General features: G+C 47.0%; 1 protein-coding gene across 1 annotated transcript in view; it reads right to left on the bottom strand.

Annotated features, from left to right (window-relative positions):
* Positions 1-4031: 4031 nt before the first annotated feature.
* The window catches only part of LOC143100402 (coiled-coil domain-containing protein 148-like), a 33807-nt gene continuing 17255 nt past the window's right edge, over positions 4032-20583 (bottom strand). Inside the window, exons 10-14 of the mRNA XM_076263553.1 lie at positions 11609-11749; positions 9665-9783; positions 8116-8233; positions 6826-6963; positions 4032-4554 (exon numbers count right to left, since the gene is read on the bottom strand). Coding sequence (XP_076119668.1) covers positions 4408-4554; positions 6826-6963; positions 8116-8233; positions 9665-9783; positions 11609-11749 — 663 coding nt within the window. The 3' untranslated portion in view covers positions 4032-4407. The remainder of the gene's footprint in view (positions 4555-6825; positions 6964-8115; positions 8234-9664; positions 9784-11608; positions 11750-20583) is intronic.

Raw genomic sequence — 20583 nt, 5'->3', positions numbered from 1 at the left:
CCGGAGAACTACAATGTGTGGCGCAATAGCACTTGGGAGTACTTCGACCTAGCGTAGGCTAGTAGTATTGTTAACACCTAATTGTAGATCCTATCCACCACAGAGTTTAGAATCCATGCTGGATCGACCCTCAGCCTCTCCCTCCCCTCTGAGCGAGAGAGAGGCACACACACTAGAGATGCGCTGATGGGCTATTATTTCAACCATAACTGCATAGCAAAACTTATCATCCATCAGCCATCCATCAACACCAAAGTTTTTTGACCAATTTTCGAAACGGCACCCGCCCACCATCCGCTGGTTGTTTTAATGTAGGCTATATGGGTGATGCAGCGCTGCTGACGTGAGGCTAGAAAGCCCTTGCCTGTTCTAGGAAGACTGATCCAAGGCAGCAAATATATTAAAAGGCTAAAGTCGTACATTGGCTATGTTGTAGCCTATCCCCAGAATATCAGCAGCAAACTCAGTCTCTGTCTCGCAAAACAGTCTCCAAATAAAACGCACATCGGCCTGTTGCCTTTTCTGCCAGCTTGTGACAATATATCGTCCAAAATGCTTGATTGCATTGCATTCTCCACATTTTTAGCTACATTTTCATGTACCACATCAGCATTTTTGTTCAGTGAATCTTTTGTAAATTGCTTTACAATTACCGTCGGGCCTATAGGCCTATTGCCTGGCTTGCCTCAGCTTCGGTCACGTCCTTTTACAATTTTATCATTGTAATAAAAAACGCAATTTGCCACATCATTTCAACATGCTCCTGGCCTACTAATTAATGCCTATTGTACTTTATTTTTTGCAAAAAGAAAGAAATCCTTGATAAAATAACAAGTCATTCACATTATAGGCTACTTTACACACTGTTATGTCAGGGTGACTGAAAGCCTGTTCTGAAGACTCCCATTCATTTTGACTGCACGAGCGCGTCTTTTTCAGACAGACAGCGCAATTCATTTTAAAGCAATTTACAAAAGATTCACTGAACAAAAATGCTGATGTGGTACATGAAAATGTAGCTAAAAATGTGGAGAATGCAATGCAATCAAGCATTTTGGACGATATATTGTCACAAGCTGGCAGTATAGGCAACAGGCCGTTTTATTTGGAGACTGTTTTGCGAGACAGAGACTGAGTTTGCTGCTGATATTCTGGGGATAGGCTACAACATAGCCAATGTACGACTTTAGCCTTTTAATATATTTGCTGCATTGGATCAGTCTTCCTAGAACAGGCAAGGGCTTTCTAGCCTCACGTCAGCAGCGCTGCATCACCCATATAGCCTAGGCTACATTAAAACAACCAGCGGATGGTGGGCGGGTGCCGTTTCGAAGATTGGTCAAAAAACTTTGGTGTTGATGGATGGCTGATGGATGATAAGTTTTGCTATGCAGTTATGGTTGAAATAATAGCCCATCAGCGCATCTCTAGTGTGTGTGCCTCTCTCGCTCAGAGGGGAGGGAGAGGCTGAGGCTCGATCCAGCATGGATTCTAAACTCTGTGGTGGATAGGATCTACAATTAGGTGTTAACAATACTACTACGCTAGGTCGAAGTACTCCCAAGTGCTATTGCGCCACACATTGTAGTTCTCCGGTTTATTCGCTTGGAAAATCGCCACGTTTCATGTTGCGTGGCCGTAGCATTTCTATCAACTACTCGTGCAACTGTATTTAAGTCGGTAAAACGTGGATGTCGTTGATTACTTCTACGCTTAGTTGCCGTCAAAGCCCGCTAGCATAGCAACATGCTAACACAGTCCAGCCGCGCACCAGAGCGTTTGAGTGCACGTACGGACACGGGAGAGGTATGACTCAACTCGTGAAAGTTAAGGTAAGAAAATATATTACTACTGACATTGGGTGGCGTGTTCCTTTAAGTATTTTGAGAGAGTGACAGCCTTTTGCAAGCAAAATGTGTCCTTTTGGCCAGAGTGCTTTTGTTCAGACATGGGTGTTAACTGTTTTGAAAACGTGATGTCAGAGTTGACACAGGTATCAAAACGACCGAGAAAAACTGTAAAAGGGGATGCATTTCTAGTAACTTTTGCATAAGGCCTTCCATGTAATGTTATAGGGCTGGGAGATATCAAACTGGAGACAAACAAATTCAAGGTCTCTTGAGATGGTAACATTTGAGTTACTGGAAAGTACAAGAATGTTCTGTTAACTATTGCCTGAAATCACTGATAATTGCACTGATAAGAATGTGTCTTTTACAGCCAAGTCATTAAGCTATATCTGTCTTCACATGTAAACACCAGGAGGCTGTGACTGCTTTTTAAACGTTTTAAATAAATATAAGAGTATGACCTTGACCAAAAAGCTTGTTTAAGGATAATCTATTGTGCTTAAATAATAATGCAGGAACCACGTCTCAGACTTAGCAGATAAAAGCAGATGTGATTACATAAAGCCATAATGAAGAAAATGAAATCAATATATTAAAGCCAATTAATTTCACAAGCAATATTCGGGAGTGTCAAGCAGAGAAGTAGACCTGTGTGGGAGCTGACTGGGAGCTCTGCCAGCTCTTGTTGGCCCAGGGGTGCTCTACGTACCCCACTGTGGCACGTGCGTGGCACAGTGGGAAATGCATTAGGCGTGTGCGTGTTGTTTGCCAGATCATGCAGGAACCAGTGGCATTTATTGCCTGCTGAAGTCCCCCGTTTCTGCTCTTTTGCTCTGCAGTTTGAGCGATCATTTCCATGGATACGGTGTTTGTAGCCATGGAAATGCTTAACCCCCACCAAGACTAGATTTTGTCATCTATCCTCAAGAACAAATATTTATTCTCAACATATACACAGGATTTCAGATTATTATGGTTACAGTTACAAAGATACATTTACAATTTTGGATTACATTTCATAGTGTTAATGTAATAGGTAAGTATTCATTAAAAGTGCCATGACAATGCAGAATTAAAGAATGAAACCATCCTCATTAGGTCCTGCACTTGCAGCTAGGAGGTTTATTTCAGGAGCACTAAACTCAAATCTGGAAGAGATGAGTCTGAAAATAGCTCACAGCATTAAGTAGTGTCTATATGTAGTAGGCCTATTTGCTCTTGCTATTCCAGCTGCACAGTGCTCATCTCCTGACCCTCCATTACCCTGGAATCATCACTGGCTTCATCAGGGGACTCATTACTGTACATCTCCCATTGCATCATTTAGCAGATGCTTCAAACCCAAGCTTGGCTGAACAGTCAATGACATCACCAAGCTTTTATTGCCCAATTTTCTTTTCGAGGCTACATTTCATGTTTAATATGTCCCCCAAAATTATCTCTATAGCCAGCAAGAGGCAAAGAAGATGGAGCCGACACGCACGCACAGACGAGATGAAAATCTGTTACATGACTAAATGACCTTGTGTCCCGTTGTAGGCCTAGTGACAGCACTTTGGATTTCACATGGTTGGGAAATCGGAGCAAAGAGCTGAGTTGTGAGCAGCTCCCTGATTATTAATCTGAGGATGCGCTCGTGGCTTTGAGTCAGCGCTGTCAAGTGCTCTCTTCTGCCGAGAGAGAAAAACCACTAGCACGCACCACTAGCAGGTTAATGGATTTTACTGGAGCTGCAAGCACTTCAGTAAATAAGAGACCCCCACACAACACACACCTGCGTGGGCTGGTCTTCCTCTCTGCCCCCTCTCCCCTCCCTCCCTGGCTCCTTACCAGTGTTCTGGAGATCAGACTTAATAGGAGCTGAGTGCATTCCTGCTTTCTCACAAGTACCCAGAAGTCGCATGTCTACTCTGTTTTTTTATGGCCTGGCTGCAGTGTCCTTTGCCAAGCCAAACAGTAAAGAGCCCTATGAGTTACTGTTAAAGAGCATTGTGACCGTGTAACTTTCCCCAACAGTAAAAGTCCCCAAGAGATATGAGGGCACACTCATTTCAGAAGATCACTTTAAACTCTTTCATACAGAATCAATATTTTATTTGTTCTGATAACAACTTTGAAATACTGCCGCAGAATAATTTCTGGAGGGCTCTACCCATGGGAATACTCGTTGTAGGCTGAAAATTGCCTGCAATCTTATTTTATCTTTTATCTACTGATTCAATAACAATTCTGAGGCCATCTTTTGTTCAATTATTTCTAGACAGTTCCACCCTAGGACTGTGGGTTGAAAAATGCTCATAGTCATGTTGTTAGTTTTGTTCCTGCGCCCATGTGAATCATTAACAAGTCAGCTGTCTAGATGTTTCAGAACTGAGGTCATCACAGGGGTTGCGGCAGAGAACATTCAGATTATGATCTGTGTGTTTATGTGTACATGTGTGCACGTGTGTGTGTGCGTGTGTGTGCGTGTGTGTGTGTTTATGAGCGCGTCTGTGTGTGCAGGCGCATTTGGTGGTCTGTGTACGTCTGTGCGTATATGTGTGGGTGGATACTAATGTCAGGATTTGAAGGCTGTGGACTGCGTGTCCCGTCTTGGTGGTCTCAGGGGCTGGACTGTGGATAAGAGCTCCTTGGCGTAGGGCGTGCTGTGCAGGCCTGCTTGGCGGAGGGCCTGTTCGATCCTCACTCTGGGATCAGACACAATCTGCATGGGTGAAGCAGACACAGTCAATCTACCCGCTCACTGTTCCCTCCACTCCTCTCCTCGCCCCCCCCCACCCACCCACCCACCCTCACCCCACTTACAGTGATCGATACGTTTGTCTGAGTAAGCAGCACACAGTTCATACAGTATCTCATGTCAGGCGCTGGCTACAGCCCACGCAGCCTATTACTTTAGATTAGAACTTGTAGTCCAGTATAGCTATCATTGAACGGACCTCATGTGGTATCAGTGAAAAGTTTCCACACTATAAACAAAATTCATATCATATTATATTGTGGTATTATTTTTCTATAGGTTTCTCATTTAATGAAATGTTTAGTTTAACTATGCATATGTACTATGAGAATATGGTGCCCTTCATTCTTCTGTGTCCCTGAAGCCTCCCTCTGTGGAAAGTTCCAGAGTGTGAGAAGACTGTTTGTTGTAGGGTGTCTGATTGTCTTCACCCCCAATGACACAAACATAGCCTAGGCCAGGGGTCATCATATGGAGGGCTACTCATTTGAAACAAACAGACCCTCACCCCTCTTTGCGAGGGTAATCCTCCTACATAATATGTGATTTTTTACATTTAAATGATCATTATTAGGTAGGCCTACAAGCCTTTATATATTAAGCAAGTGTATTTTCATCTGATTCTTCAACAATTTAATATCATTATGCAACACTACCAACATTTTTGTTCAGTTTGCTCATTTCAAAGTTTGCATGGGAAATCTATCTCATTTTTTTAAACAATAAAGATACAACCTTTTTGTGCAATGAATAATTTAGGTTACAAGTTTAAGCATTACCCATCATTAAGAATTCAGAAGCTGTTATGATTTCAATTCGGTCAATTCCGTTTTAACATTTCAATAGCAATCACCAACACCACCCTAACTAATGCAGAGGCCTTTTACAGTTATTTCACATCAGAAATCTCTCCATGATCTGACAAAAAAGGCTGTTTTTCATCAGGTAATGCACAGCCCTATTTCGTATTTCCTAAGATTTTTAGCGCTATAGCTACACCAGGCAGTACAGAGGAGAAAAGGCCTGTGAGCAGAAGCAATTGTTTTCAGTCCTTGAAGGAATATATGCTTCCATTGGCTACATGCGTGCGAACAGCATGTATGCGCTCCGCTTCCGTTCTTGTTTAAAGAATGAATGGGAAAGGGATTTGGATCCAAAGGCTAAACTTTAACGCAGCTACAATTTGTAAGGTATGACCAATATCAAGTTAATGTTACAAATGTGTGGCTTTGTATATTCTTAAAATGGTTCTGGTCTACAATTTAGGACTTGGCTATTTTTAGAAGGTGCGCTGCGGGTGCCTCATAGTCGTCCAGCGGGCTACCTGGTGCCCACGGGCACCGTGTTGGAGACCCCTGGCCTAGGCCATTAGAAGGCCATTAGGCCTGATCTCTGTTATCATTGGTGGGGGAGGTATCTTGTGATTTTCCATGTGTGTGTGTTAAGTGTATAAGAATTGACTTGGGCTTGTTACTTTGACATTTCATGTGGGTAACATGCTCCCGGTATCGAGAATAAAGCTGCAGTCTCACACCAGTTGTCTTGGATTAATATTGAACACAATATCATATCATATCATATCATATCATCAGCAGCATTCATTCAGGGTGTATTTTAGAGGGCCAATTCACTCCATCTGCACAATTAGACAGGACTTAAGATTAAAGACAATGACAGTAATATAAGGCAAATTTCCCAAACAACAAAAGGGGAAGAGCTCTTTATGCCATTCTAAGAAGTTTATGTTTGGGACAATCAGGTGAATGACTATGTAGAAGTTTCATAGAGGCTAACATAAATGACGTAATGCAGGCATGTTTGTACACATCGACTTGCTACATTTCCCTCGTTCGCACATAGAGCAAAGACATGCGCCCCTCTTATGAAACATCCTGCTGATTAGGTATAGTTAATGTGTACCAACTCATTGTTTGGCCTTGAGAGTAGATGAGTAAAGGATTCCTGTATGATGCTCATCCTTCCCTTCCCTTCTCAAACATTGTTGTGGGGCCTTTGTCAAATTGTGGAGGTCTCTCAAAACTGTTTACTTAAAAACGTCCACAGAGATGACTGTTTATACAGAGATTTTTTATCAAACAGATGTCAAGAATGAGTATCAGATGTGCAAGCTCCTGAACTTGTGTATGTCTATGAACTTGTGTGCATCAATGTGTGTGTGTGTGTGAGTGTGTGTGAGTGTGTGTGTGTGTGTGTGAGTGTACATGTGTGCATCACCTGTGTATCCGTGTAAGTGTTCAGGTGGTAGAGGGGTCTTTGGAGCACAAACTCTTCATCTGCTAGTTGCTGTCGCCCCTTTGAAGCCTTTGTATCTCCCATCATCCTCTCTGGGTCAGGATCAGCCACTACAGCCACCTACAGAGAGTGAGAGAGAGAGAGAAAAAGAGAGAGACAGAGAGAGAAAATGAGAGATTTTCTAAAGAGGCTTAAGCATGGTGCTAATTAAAAAGTTTTGCTTCAGGGAAATGAGAACGGAAATATGCCAGCTACACCATCACATACGCCCAGCAGGGGGCGGTAGTGCTATGAAATGAACGCAGCACCTGAGTCGACATTGGTGGAATGCGACCATTCTAGTGCAGTGCTTTAAATGACAGAGGCAATCTGATGATGGGACAGATAAAACGACTGACTTCTAATGGAGGAACAGACAGTGCAGTCAAGGTGAGGAGAGAGACTGACGTAAACTGCCCACATGACTGAAGGAAATAGGGAAGGGGAGACGCGTAGATAATGAGAATGAAAGGCAGTGTGTGTGTGTGTCTGTGTGTGTGTGTGTGTGTGTGTGTGTGTGTGTGTGTGTGTGTGTGTGTGTGCGTGCGTGTGTGTGCGTGCGTGTGTATTTTTTGTATGTATGTACAGTATGTGAATGAGCATGATCATGATTGAGACACTGAGTGAATGAGTGCAACAATCGAGTAAGTGAGAGAGATTGTGAGTGAGTGATTGTGAGTGAGTGATTGTGAGTGAGTGAGAAAGTGAATGATTTTGAGTGAGTGGGTAAAGGTGAGTAAGTGGGTGATTGAGAGTAAGTTAGTGATGGTGAGTGAGTGCTTTTGAGTGAGTGAGTGTGAGTGATTGATAGTGAGTGAGTGAGTGAGTGAGTGAGTGAGTGAGTGAGTGAGTTGGTGATTGTGAGTGAGTGATTTTGAGTGGGTTAGTGACTGTGAGTGAGTGAGTGAGTGAGTGAGTGAGTTAGTTGGTTAGTGATTGTGAGTGAGTGATTTTGAGTGGGTTAGTGATTGTATGTGAGTGAGTGAGTGAGTGAGTGAGTGAGTGGGTTAGTGATTGTGAGTGAGTGGGTTAGTAATTGTGAGTGAGTGGGTTAGTGATTGTGAGTGAGTGAGTGAGTGAGTGAGTGAGTGAGTGAGTGAGTGAGTGAGTGAGTGAGTGAGTGAGTGTGTGAGTGAGTGAGTGAGTGAGTGAGTGAGTGAGTGAGTGAGTGAGTGAGTGTGTGAGTGAGTGAGTGAGTGAGTGAGTGAGTGAGTGAGTAGCAGAAAAAGAGACCTGGTTGCGCAGGGCTTGTAGCCGCTCCTCCCTCTCCTCCTCTTCCTTGAGTTTCTGCAGAGCCTGCGCCTCCTTGTCCTCTCTGCGCTGCTCCAGCAGCTCCCCGCGAAACTGCACTCTGTGAGAGAGCCAGTCAGAGACCAAAGCAAACAGAGAGAGCGAGAGACATATCAGCAGTGCATGCACACATACCAGCACGTACAGTATCTCACCCATAGCACCGCACTGTAGTTTATCATGCACACACATACCAGCACAGTACAGTATCTTATCCACAGCACCGCACTGTAGTTTATCATGCCGCGACTTGACATACAGAAAACCACACACGAGCCCCACAAGCTCATCTATTCCTGACAAAAAAATACACTCATGACCCTCGACACATAGATATACAAACACACACACAATCACACACACACACACACACACACACACACACACACACACACACACACACACACAATCACACACACACACACACACACACACACACACACACACACACACAAAGGTTATCCTTCTTCTCCCCTACACCCTCTGACTCTCTCTCCTCTCCACTGACTCTCCCTCTGTCCCTCCCTCCCTCACTCCCTCCCTCCGTTGCTCTCTCTCTCCCTCACTCTCTCTCTCTCCCAAAACTTTGCGTGCTGCACTCTCAGCAGTGGTGGCTGCAGGTCCTGCACCTGGCCCGTGACTGATAACAATGCACCCCCCCCACCCCCACTGACTGAGCCCTGAGCGCTGAGCCGCGGCCAGGCCCCATTCGGACGCGCGTCACGCTCGGCACCGGCCATCATTAGACCCGCCTCAGAGTCACACGATCCCTCGGCTGCAGAGAGAGACGCGCGTACGGGGGCTCGAAGTGGACTAATTCATTTGACATGTGGGTTGGGAGATAAGGGCTCGCCTCGGGCTCCGGCTCTGCTGACATGGCGGCAGGGGCGTGCACGCGTGGTGATTATGGGATGTCAGCGCTGCAAAGTCATCCGTGTAACGTCAGAGCGTGTGAAATGTGCATGGACGCACATGGAAGCACGTGTGCAACTGCTCGGCTGGCAGTATTTGCTCCCCACTGGTGGCTGGGGAGATTGGGATTTGGGGAAACTCGGGACTTTTCCAAAGCGGATCTTTCCCTGCCTTATGCTCTCTATCCCTATCCCGCAAATGTGCAAACACACCAAATGCACACACCGCCCGTATGACTTGCCGAATCTGCACAAGCACTAGGGTTGAGTCTGAGAGGGGTGCGTTAGAGCTGGTGTGTTGTTTGCTGCCAGGCTCACTGCAGCAGAGGGCGTGTTGGTGTGACAGGGAAGCTACACCAGGCGCGTAACTGAAGCGTTCCGTTCGCGACGCGTAAAAATCCATTTTAGAAGAATGGTCTATTTTTTTTCAAACGTACGCGCTGCTATCACGTCTGGTGTAGCTACTTCCATTGATTACAGCGGAAGCTAATTGTTGCAGCAGACGCAAAGCTTCAGTTACGTGCCTGGTGTAGCTCAGCCCTGAGGAGGTGACTCCTTGCAAGGGAGGTGAGGAGGCTCACCTCTCCCGGTCTCTCCTGGCCTGCTCCTCCATAGCGCTCCTGAGCGCGCGCAGCCTCTCCTCGTCCCTCCGCTGCACCACCTCCCTCCTCCGGCTCAGCTCCGCGTAGAACTGCTTCACCTGAAAGAGGCAGCGAGACAAGGGGACCAGTGTATACTATGTTTGATTTGTTCAAAGCATATGTGTGTGCCTGTGTGTGTGGGGTACCGTTTGTGTGTGTGTGTGTGTGTACTGTATGTGTGTGTGTATGGTACTGGTAGTGTGTGTGTGTGGTAGTGTGTGTGTGTTAGTGTGTGTGTGAGTGTGTGTGTGTGTTAGTGTGTGTGTGTGTTTGTGCGTGTGCATGTGTGTGTGTGTGTGTGTGTGTGTGTGTGTGTGTGTGTGTGTGGTAGTGTGTGTGTTAGTGTGTGTGTGCGTGTGTGTGTGTGTGTTAGTATGTGTTAGTGTGGAGTCATTCTTTGAAGTGAGCACGCTTCATGTTCCTTTGTTGTATCCTATAGATTCTATAGAAGACAGATGAGAAGCAGAGAAAATGGCTGATGACGTAAGTACTTCCAGAGAATGTTTAATTCTCACACTGTCTCAAAGCAAAAGTTACCCCTAACAGCCAGGCTACACACAGCTGATACCGCAACAATATAAAGCCTCCACTATAATCAATGGAACTGTACCAGACACCAGCCGTGAGAGCGGTGCGCGCATCTGAAAAAAAAAAAAATGAGACCAATCTATTTTCTATACTAGCATATTTTCACTCTCTGTGAACAGAACGTTTCAGTTACCCACCCAGTGCAGCCTGTGTGTGACAACAGACGCACTTGAGCTGGCCTTTTAGTTCTTGGGAGAGTTTGAGTTTTTGCAAACACTGCGTACAACAATCTGGACATGTCTTGTCGAGTCATCACATCAAGTACATCCACTCATAACTATGGCATTGCCAGTGGCATCATTGAGACAGGAGTTCAGTGGATTTAGACATAATGGATGAAAAAATAAGAGATGGCATTAAGAATAAGACGGCAGACGTTCATGGCAAGGGGTGTGATGAGAGGGAGGGACAGATCGTGACTAGCGGCGCCTCTCACACGCCCATCATGTCCTATTGTCCTATTGATGCTCTGTGTGGCAGGAAAACAAACTGTTTGGGGAGAAAAATTAGATAATGCTTCATTATGTCGGCACGATGACCAGGCATAAGTGTGTGTAATCCATTTGCACCTAAACGGCATCGTTAATCAGTGATTCCCCAGACTCAGTTTGGGGGCGCCGCCCACTGGAAAGCTCTCCGAGGGGGACTTCATTACCGAAATCAGCAAAGAGGAACTGAGGGGGTCAGGGCTATCAACCTCACCTCGGCACACACAAACACACACACACACACACACACACACACACACACACACACACACACACACACACACACACATACACACACACCTCACGCGCTCTCACATGCTCACACACCCAACACAAACACAGGTGGTTGAGGAAGCAGCGACGCTCCCACCTCTCACAGCCCAGTGAACCATTCATCACGCTAATGATGGAGAGCACACGGGGAACTTCTGCTTCTGCGCTCATCCTCCACTGCTGCTCTTCTGCATCCCTCCATCCTGTCCTCCACACACAGCTTATTCTACACTCTTATGGCCATTAACCAGGCAGAGAAGAGTAGAAGAGAGAGAGAGAGAGAGAGAGAGAGAGAGCGCTTATTCTAAACTGTTATGAACAGAGAGAGAGAAAGGGAGACAGGAGGAGGCATACAGAGAAGAGTAGGATAGAGAGAGAGAGATGAAAGTGCAGAGAGAGAGAGAGGGAGAAGAGATAGATAGATAGATTTATTGATCCCCAGGGGAAATTCAAGAAAGTGCAGAGTGAGAGAGAGAGAAAGTGCAGAGAAGAGTAGGAATGATGAAATGAGAGAGAGAGGGCATAGGAGAGGTACCTGCTCCTTCTGCCATGTCCTCTTGGCCGACTCCTGCTCCTGCTGCCTCCTCAGCCTCTCCTCCTCCTCCTCGCGCCTCCGCTCTGCTATGGCTGCCTCCAGCTGAGCCACCTCCTCCTGATGGGCACGCCACTGCTGCAACTAAACACACACACACACACACACACACACATGCACAAACACACCCACACACACACCCCACACACACACACACACATACACACACAAAGACACGTTTAGGGGCAGCCGTGGCCCACTGGTTAGCACTCTGGACTTGTAACCGGAGGGTTGCCGGTTCGAGCCCCGACCAGTGGGCCGCGGCTAAAGTGCCCTTGAGCAAGGCACTTAACCCCTCACTGCTCCCCGAGCGCCGCCGTTGTAGCAGGCAGCTCACTGCGCCGGGATTAGTGTGTGCTTCACCTCACTGTGTGCTGTTTGTGTTTCACTAATTCACCGATTGGGTTAAATGCAGAGACCAAATTTCCCTCACGGGATCAAAAATGTTTATATACTTATACTTATACTTACTTGTTTCTGTGAGTCTGCTGTAACACTGTATCTTGGTGCATGGGTGTGGACACACCAGTGCCTAACGAGGGCCCGCACACTCACGCTTACACTTACACCCCCACCTACACACACACACACCTACACACAGGCAAACACACACACACCCACTTGCTCCACACAATCAGCGGTGCAGCCTTTCCTCCTCGTTCCACTGGCGCTGACTGACAGGCCTGTTCAGCTGGAGGCTCCCAGGCGCCCGATGAGCGCTCAAGTGTTGCATTCCAAACAGGCGGACAGATTTACAGATCCATCAGCCCAGCCCAGAGCAGCCCAGCCTGCCATAGGCCCAGACAACCCCCCCCCCCCCCCCTTCTTCCCCCCCTACCCAAACCCAAATCCCTCCCCCACAGCACGGGTAAGGCATTAACTCCGTCCATCCATCGTACATTAGTGCCCACTGCCGCCCCGTCAATCCAATCAGCCCAGGCAGGGGAATAAAGGCCCCGCTCCGCTTGTTTGCAAAGAGCTTATGAACACCTTAACGTGTGAAGGGGGAGGCCAGCAGCACTGGAGCTGTCGCTGGTGGTTTGCACGTTGCTTCCTGTTCGTGACGCCAATAGGGCTGCTCTTGGCTTGGTTTCTTTTATATTACTTCACAGATGGAGAACCCAGGTTCGGGAAACCGAAAAGGTGATGGTCTGGATTGGTTTATTAGCCACGCAACTCCAGAGGTGAGAGCTAATGAGCCGAAGCTGTGGATGGGGGCGAGAACAACATGCCAGACACTCTCGATTCCATAACCTCAACTTTCTTCTCCACTTTTCTAGTCTTTCTATTTCCTTCTTTTGATATGAGCCTGCTTCATTAGCTCATGATAGTGCGTGTGATCACATTTCTCACTGCATATTAAAAATACCACAGTGCCCGTACTTAATAAACCGGAAGATCACTCTGCTTTAAGGATGTGAGATTGCGAGTGCAACACGAATTAGCTTTAGCCGTTAGTTTGTGTTCTGACAGCAACGCCTTCCCTCGTAATTAGCGATAGACTCCCTAGCAACTGTGAGAGTTCCGCTGAGTGGGGGCGGCATGCCCTCTTCCGCGGATCGACGCCACCCACTTTTAACTGCTACATAAAAATAAGCTTGATGCAGGAGAGCTCGGCAGAGGAGTGGCAATCCAGTTTTGATACACCAAGGGAACTTTTCCGGAATAAAACATTAACGCCGCCACTGCCTCAACGCCGCTTGAAACGGCAGGATCAGACAAATGAGCTTTTGCCTTTTACAGGCAAATAAAATGGCTCCCCCATGGGTCTCCCTCTTTGATGGCGAGAGCCTTTGGAAGCGGCTGAGGGCAAACAATCTGTAGGAGTGTGCCTGCGCTCTCCCCTTGATGGAGGTGCGTGCGAGGGAGCAGACGGCACAGTCTCTTCCACGTCCTCTGATGCAGGATTTCACTTCCCGCACACCGGCGTCTCACAGAGCAGGAAAGGGAATGGCAATGAACTCACACAGTGAACATAAAGCATAAAAGTGTTAAAGCTGCACAATGTGATTTAAAAAAACACTCAGAATACCTCCATGATTCCATGGCAAATGCACATATAATGCCAATATGTGATCTGCATGTGTGTTTGCCATTGTGAGAGTGTGCTAGACTAGAAGAGTCTTTAAGGGAGCTGAGTTGTTTTGACTGTGGGAAAACACTTCAATTCTTTGAAAGAAAGCCAACTTTGAAAATAAAAAGTCACTTTTGATCAATGTTTGTTTAGTGGACATTACGGCTCAAACTCCAGGTCCATTTTCACAGATGGTCTCTCTGTTACATAATTGTCCAAGTTGAGAGTGCACAAAACACACACTCCTGAAAGTGTATAGAAATCACAAACACACCATGACTTTGCAGCACTCTCTCTCTCTCACACACACACACACGCACACTCACTCACACTCACACACATACACTCACACATGCACACACACGCACACACACACGCACACACACACACACACACTCACACACGCACACACACACACACACACTCACACACAAACATGCTCACACACACGCACACACACACACACACACACTCACACACATACACTCACACATGCACACACACACGCACACACACACTCACACACACTCAGTTTTAAACAACCCCCAATAACTATCTCCCATAATTGCACCATCAATCAAAGGCCAGAGTGGCCCAGATAAGATAACTCAGAGCAAAATGGTGGGAATCAGGAGAGAGAAGAAGAGAGAGAGAGAGAGAGAAAGAGAGAGAGAGAAACAAATACTCTCTTTCTGCCAGCACCACCCTTTTTCTGCCTGCATGTGAGTTTCTGCAAACAGCCACCAGCAGAGCTGAGAAAAGGAGTGATTTTCAGTCCTTCACACAGTAATGTCTATCTCCCAGGCCAATGTGTGGCCATGCAATTCACTCCTCATAACCATTTGTATCTGGGTTGTGCAAACGAAAAAGTCCAGTGTCCCATTAGAAATCAGGGGTTTCAGCCAGACTCTGTCTGTGACTTGTCTGAACTCCAAACTTGTTTACTAAATCCCACACACTTCCAGTATCACAGATCTCAATACATTTAACCCTGGTTTGTCTGAAAGATTCCCAAGTCTACTTTGAGGGGAATAAAATTTAGCTCTTTTTGCCAACATCAGCCATTCCAATGCAGGGTTAATGAGACGTTTATCTGTAAATGCCAGTGCACAAAAGAGCAGCTGCCATTTCATAATCGCTTGCTAAAGCTCTCAGACGCCGTGCACTAATGTGCTGGTACATTGTTCTTCTGGCTGCCACTGTACTGAGCTGGCTGGGGGGTCCATAAAGGCTTTTAATGGGTTCTTTTTGCATGCATACACACACACAAGCACACACACAAGCACACACACAAGCACACACACACACACGCACACACACACACACACACACACACACACACACACACAGGAATGATTAGGCATGCTCAGGAAACAAATGGTAAAGGGAGAGAAAGAAGCCTTTAGTTTCTCAGCAAATGCCCTTCCTCCTTCTCTCCTGCTCCGGGACAATGCCTTTCAATGGCCTTGTAGTGGGATATGCACCTCCATTGACCACTGGCCTTTAGGCAAAGGACGCTGTAGTCCAACATCCCCGTTGTAAGGTGGGGGAACCCTTTTCTTCTGCAACAGGGGAGCGGAACCCCAGGTGTCCTTTGATGGGGCCGGCTGTGGGAAAGGGAAGGGCTCGCGCTCTCTCTGTGGCGGAGAGAACACCTTATTTGTTGGAGGGGCTCCATTCTCCAACACCTTTGTTGTGACGGCGGCGAGACCGCTGCACACACAAGATCAATGGCGTCCAGATGAGCAGTTAATCCAACGGAGCTGGCAGTGCCTGGCACTCTGTGTGGCCCACACATTAGCCTTTAAGCCCCGGCCCTGTCCATCAGACTTTGGTGTGTGTGTGTGTGTGTGTGTGTGTGTTTTGTATGTACCATTCATAGGATTTCTCCCACTTTGAATAAACCACGTTAGCCAAAAGCTGCCAACTGGCTTTGCCAGAACCTGTTCCATAGGAGCGCTGTGGTCTCTGCAGATGCAGGGATGAGCGTTTCGTAATAGTACTGTGAGGGTAATTCAGTGTGCCAGGTGCTATCAGTGGTTCAAAGACAGGGAACCAGCACCTCAGAGAAGAAACATATCAGCCCTCCCTCCCTCTCCTGCTCCCTCTCCCTTTCTCCCTCTCTCTCTCTCTCCCTCCCTTTCTCTCATCCTCTCTTTTAGCATCTGCTCTCAGTGATTGATCCTCAGTCCCACACATAACCTAAATGGCTCATTTGCTGATTTTTCCAAAGCACAATCGCTCGTCAAACGCCTGGCAGAGAAGAAAAAAGAAGGAGAGAAAGAAGGAGAGGAGGAAGAGAAAAAAACACACATACAGCTGCATTGCGAGGACTGAAATGAATGAGGGAGGGAGGGAGAGAACCTAGCGAATGCATTGTAACCATGGTAATGCCGTATCTCTGTCTCTGGGGGTTAGGGAGTCGATGGCGTACGGTGAAATGACAACATCGACCAAATGAGGTGACAAGCTGGTTGTTCACGCTTAGCAAAACACGCCGACTGGGTGGTGTCTGTAAGGGAAGCTGAGGCAGTCCTGGGAGCCCCCCACACCCACACACACACACACACACACACACACACACACACACACATACATATATACAGCCAGCCAGTCAGACACCCAGACTGGCTCTCTCTCTCTCTCTCTCTCTTTCTCTCTCTCTCTCTATCTCTCTCGCTCTCTCTCTCAGGGATGAGGGACAGGAAGCCCCAGGATGAGAGTGAAGAGAGTGTGTGTGTGTGTGTGTGTGTGTGTGTGTGTGTGAGAGAGAGAGAGAGAGAGAGAGAGAGAGAGTGGGATGGGGTGTAAGGGTTTTAAGAGTTTATGCACAGGTGAAAACCCGGGGGGTGTATCACAAAGGCTTTCTGTGCACGCGCGTGTGTGTGTGTGTCTGCTTATACGAGCATACTTGTGTGTGTGTGTGTGTGGCTGTGTACCTGTACATGTGTGTCTGGGTGTCTGCAAGCATAAGCATCTGTGTGTGTGTGTGTGTGTGTGTGTGTGTGTGTGTGTGTGTGTGTATGTGTGTGTGGAAGAGGGCTCAATATATACTCTATATGTGTGTATGTGTTTGTGTGTGTGTGTGTGTGTGTGTGTGTGTGGAGGCGGGGGGGTGTTTCTGGGAAAGCAAGGCTTTGGAAGTTCAGCTGGCAGCAGATGTTTCCCTCGCACCCTCTTTGCCTACGCTGCCTGCGAGATAAAAGAGAACCTCCTGTCTTTTCCCCCCTCTCCCTTTCTCTCTTTCTCTCTCTCGCTCTCTGATACCATAACCGCTGATTGTGGCCTTCTTCAAGAGCAGCGGCCTACCCAGTGCGTAACTCACGGCGCAGTGTGGCGTGGTGCGGCGCGCCCGTATGCAGGTCACAGGGTGACAAGGTCCATCCCACACACTGTGCCACGGCAATTATAAGTCTGGATGGATGAGCGTCCATTTCCCCAGCAGTAAATCGAACAGCGCCTAACGAGTTTGCAGTGCTCCAAGCCATCAGCGCTCTCCTCTCAGAAATGAGCATAAATGCTCTCTCCTCCCCCTGTTCAGGTTCACTGCAGAGGCCTGAGGGTGGAAAGATAAGTAGTTTGTGTGTGTGTGTGTGTGTGTGTGTTTGTACATGTGTGAATTATTGTATATGTATAAGTGGAGGTGAATCTTTGCATACAAATTAGTATTGCATACAAATAGATATGCGATACATGTGTGTATACATATATAGGCAGGCACACAAGCATGCATGTGTCTGATAGTATGTGTGTGTGTGATGTGTATGTTGGTGTGTGTGCATGTGTGTGTGTGATGTGTGTGTTGGTGTGTGTGCATGTGTGTGTGTGATGTGTATGTTGGTGTGTGTGCATGTGTGTGTGTGTGTAATGTGTATGTTGGTGTGTGTGTGTGTGTGTGTAATGTGTATGTTGGTGTGTGTGCATGTGTGTGTGTGTGTGTAATGTGTATGTTGGTGTGTGTGTGTGTGTGTGTGTGTGTGTGTGTGTGTGTGTGTGTGTGTGTGTGTGTGTGTGTGTGTATGTTGGTGTGTGTGCATGTGTTTGTGTGTGTGTAATGTGTATGTTGGTGTGTGTGCATGTGTTTGTGTGTGTGTAATGTGTATGTTGGTGTGTGTGTGTGTGTGATGTGTGTGTGTGTGTAATGTGTATGTTGGTGTGTGTGCATGTGTGTGTGTGTGTAATGTGTATGTTGGTGTGTGTGTGTGTGTGTGTGTGTGTGTGTGTGTGTGTGTGTGTGTGTGTGATGTGTATGTTGGTGTGTGTGCATGTGTGTGTGTGTGTAATGTGTATGTTGGTGTGTGTGTGTGTGTGTGTGTGTGTGCGTGCGTGTTTACTCTGCCCTTCAGAGTGAAGAAGGTAAATTCGACCCAGGAGGACAGGCGTGCGGCCAGCTGCTCCACCTTCTGCACTCTGTGATGGCGTAGCGGGGCCGCGGGGGGCAACGGAACACAGAGCAGACGCGGCGGGCCGCCCCGCGCCCCTAATGAGCCCATCGCTCTTCCGCTCCTCCGCAGACGCGGCCCCCAACTGGAGCGGACCACTCCGGTCGGCAGGGGCCACAGCCGCGGGCTCAGGGGACAGCTCGGCCTCACATCGCTCCCTCTACCTTCACTTCCATCTCTCTCTCCCTCTACCTCTCCCTCCATTCTCTATCTCTCTCTCCCTCCATCACTCTCTCCCTCCATCTCCACTCTCATGTTAGATCACCGTCTCCTCTGAGACTCGTTTTTGCCTCCTTCTGAAGTCTCTCCACCTCTGTCGCCATCTGTCGCCCCTTTCCACCGCGGTGAATTCTCTCTATTTCTCTGCTTTCTGTCATGGTCTTCTGTGTAGAATTCCTTCTCCTTTTTCACCCCTTCACCTCTTTTTCCACTTTGATTTTTTTCTTTTCTTCTCTTTCTACTCCACCACTCCTATGGGGTTTTATCTGTCCAACTCCCCTCTCTCTCTCTCTCTCTCTCTCTCTCTCTCTCTCTCTCTCTCTCTCTCTCTCTCTCTCTCTCTCTCTCTCTCTCTCTCTCTCTCTCTCTCTCTCTCTCTCCTGGGCGCTGTAGTACGTCGCTTGCTGTGAGATGCCTGTTATCCTAAACACCAACTGCCTGCAATGGCCACGTGTAAGCAGAGAATAGCCTGACATCTTATCAGGGGCAGAAAAAAGATAAAAAGATGATCCTGATGAAAGCACATCAGTTTATAAAAATTGCCCCTCATTTTTTAGTAAATTTGAGACAGAAATCCTGTCTGAAAATTCTACCACAGAGTCAAGTGTTTCCTAGACCCGGCTGCTGATTCAGTAATGAACTGATTCAGTTAAAGAAATGATTGTTCATTAAGCATGGCTATTGAAGAAAGAAAGAGAGGGAGAGAATGAGATGTGCAGTGAGAGAGAAAGAGATAAATAAAGAAAGAGAGAGAGAGATGGGCAGAGAGAGAGAGAGAGAGAGAGAGAGAGAGAGAACGAGAGACAGAACGAGAGATGGCATGGCAGCTGGAGGAGACAATGCCTTTCTCGCGGGCAGACAGGATGGCAGCGAAATCCATCTTCTCCTCGGGAACGGGCCGCTGCGCTGGAGCGATAAAACGAGCCTGGAACGCTGCGGCGTATTCCGTCTGGAACGGACGGATAGACACACGTGCTCCCCTGCAAGCGAATGCCCCAGCCTTGCCCCCCCCCCCCCACACACACACACACACACACATACCTCTCCCCGGGTGCTATAGGGATGTTCAGAGCATCAATAACTCACTCAAGACCGCTAATTTAATTGTGTGTGGTCTGGGAAGCAATAAACAATGGGTACTCTCTGACAGGGCCTTGGAGGAGAGAGGGGGTATCCACGGCCGATGTTGCTCAAAAGCTTCTGGAGGACGTTAGATAAGCTATTGCAAGCAATTGTGCTCAATCTGGAACTCTGACACTCATCTGTTTCAAATGCCATCTGCTGACAAACTATGGCGTCAGAGTTGATCCAATTGCACACACAGTATGTTTCGCCGTCTGAGTCGCGGCTTGAAGGAAGTGTGGGAGGAGAGCTAATGTGAGCTAAATGATTGCACATTAAGTGAGACTGGCATGATCAAATAAGCATACTCAATGCAATCTGCTCTAGGGTTAATGATGTAGGTATTCAATGACTCATTGCTTGAGAGATTGATTTCTTTGTTTCTTTTTCACACCCCAAACACCTTCAATGTTTGCCAGTTAGCAAGTTCTAGATAGTGGTAACTGAAGTCAGAAACCAGTTGTACAAACACACCCAATTCCAAATTGTCATGTCAGCTAAATCAAACATCTGTGGCTCGTTACAAACATACGGTCACCTACTGACTCAGTGCTTCTTTTCAACACTATAATTTGACTTCGCTAGCTATGATCCCAAACCACACAAACAGAACAAAATAACAACAGACATCTTCATGCAAGTCCATACCTGGCTTCATTGAAATTGGCCTTAGGGTCTGACTGAGCAGTTGATTAAGTTGTTTACAGTGAGAAGTACAAGGTAAAGTATCTTCTCCATGGTTGGGATTATGATGGGGTCTACCTTCTCTTCACCCTAAACCTAACTCTACGACTGACCATGTCTAGTTCTGCAGTAGCTGATCTTGGGCTGGTTTTGACTGCATATTATAAGACACTTCTTCTCAAGGATCAAGACACAGACTTTTTATCCAAGATCAAGTTCAAGCTGGGTGTAAAGTACCTTGAGATAAACTGTTTTGTTATATGGTGCTATATCTGAATAAATCTGGCAGTAATTTTAAATAAAACTAAATTGAAATAACCTTCATCTGATAGAACCGTCATGCCACCCACGCCCCCTGACCTTTGGGGTACAGAGTT

The sequence above is a fragment of the Alosa pseudoharengus genome, unplaced genomic scaffold (genome assembly GCF_046254945.1).
Source record: "Alosa pseudoharengus isolate Yale_2024_CS ecotype anadromous, Long Island Sound unplaced genomic scaffold, YU_APseudo_1.1 YU_APseudo_1.1_scf_3, whole genome shotgun sequence".
Classification (NCBI taxonomy): Eukaryota; Metazoa; Chordata; class Actinopteri; order Clupeiformes; family Clupeidae; genus Alosa; species Alosa pseudoharengus.
The sequence above is the reverse complement of the archived record's forward strand: the minus strand, read 5'-3'. Positions and strand labels throughout refer to the sequence as shown.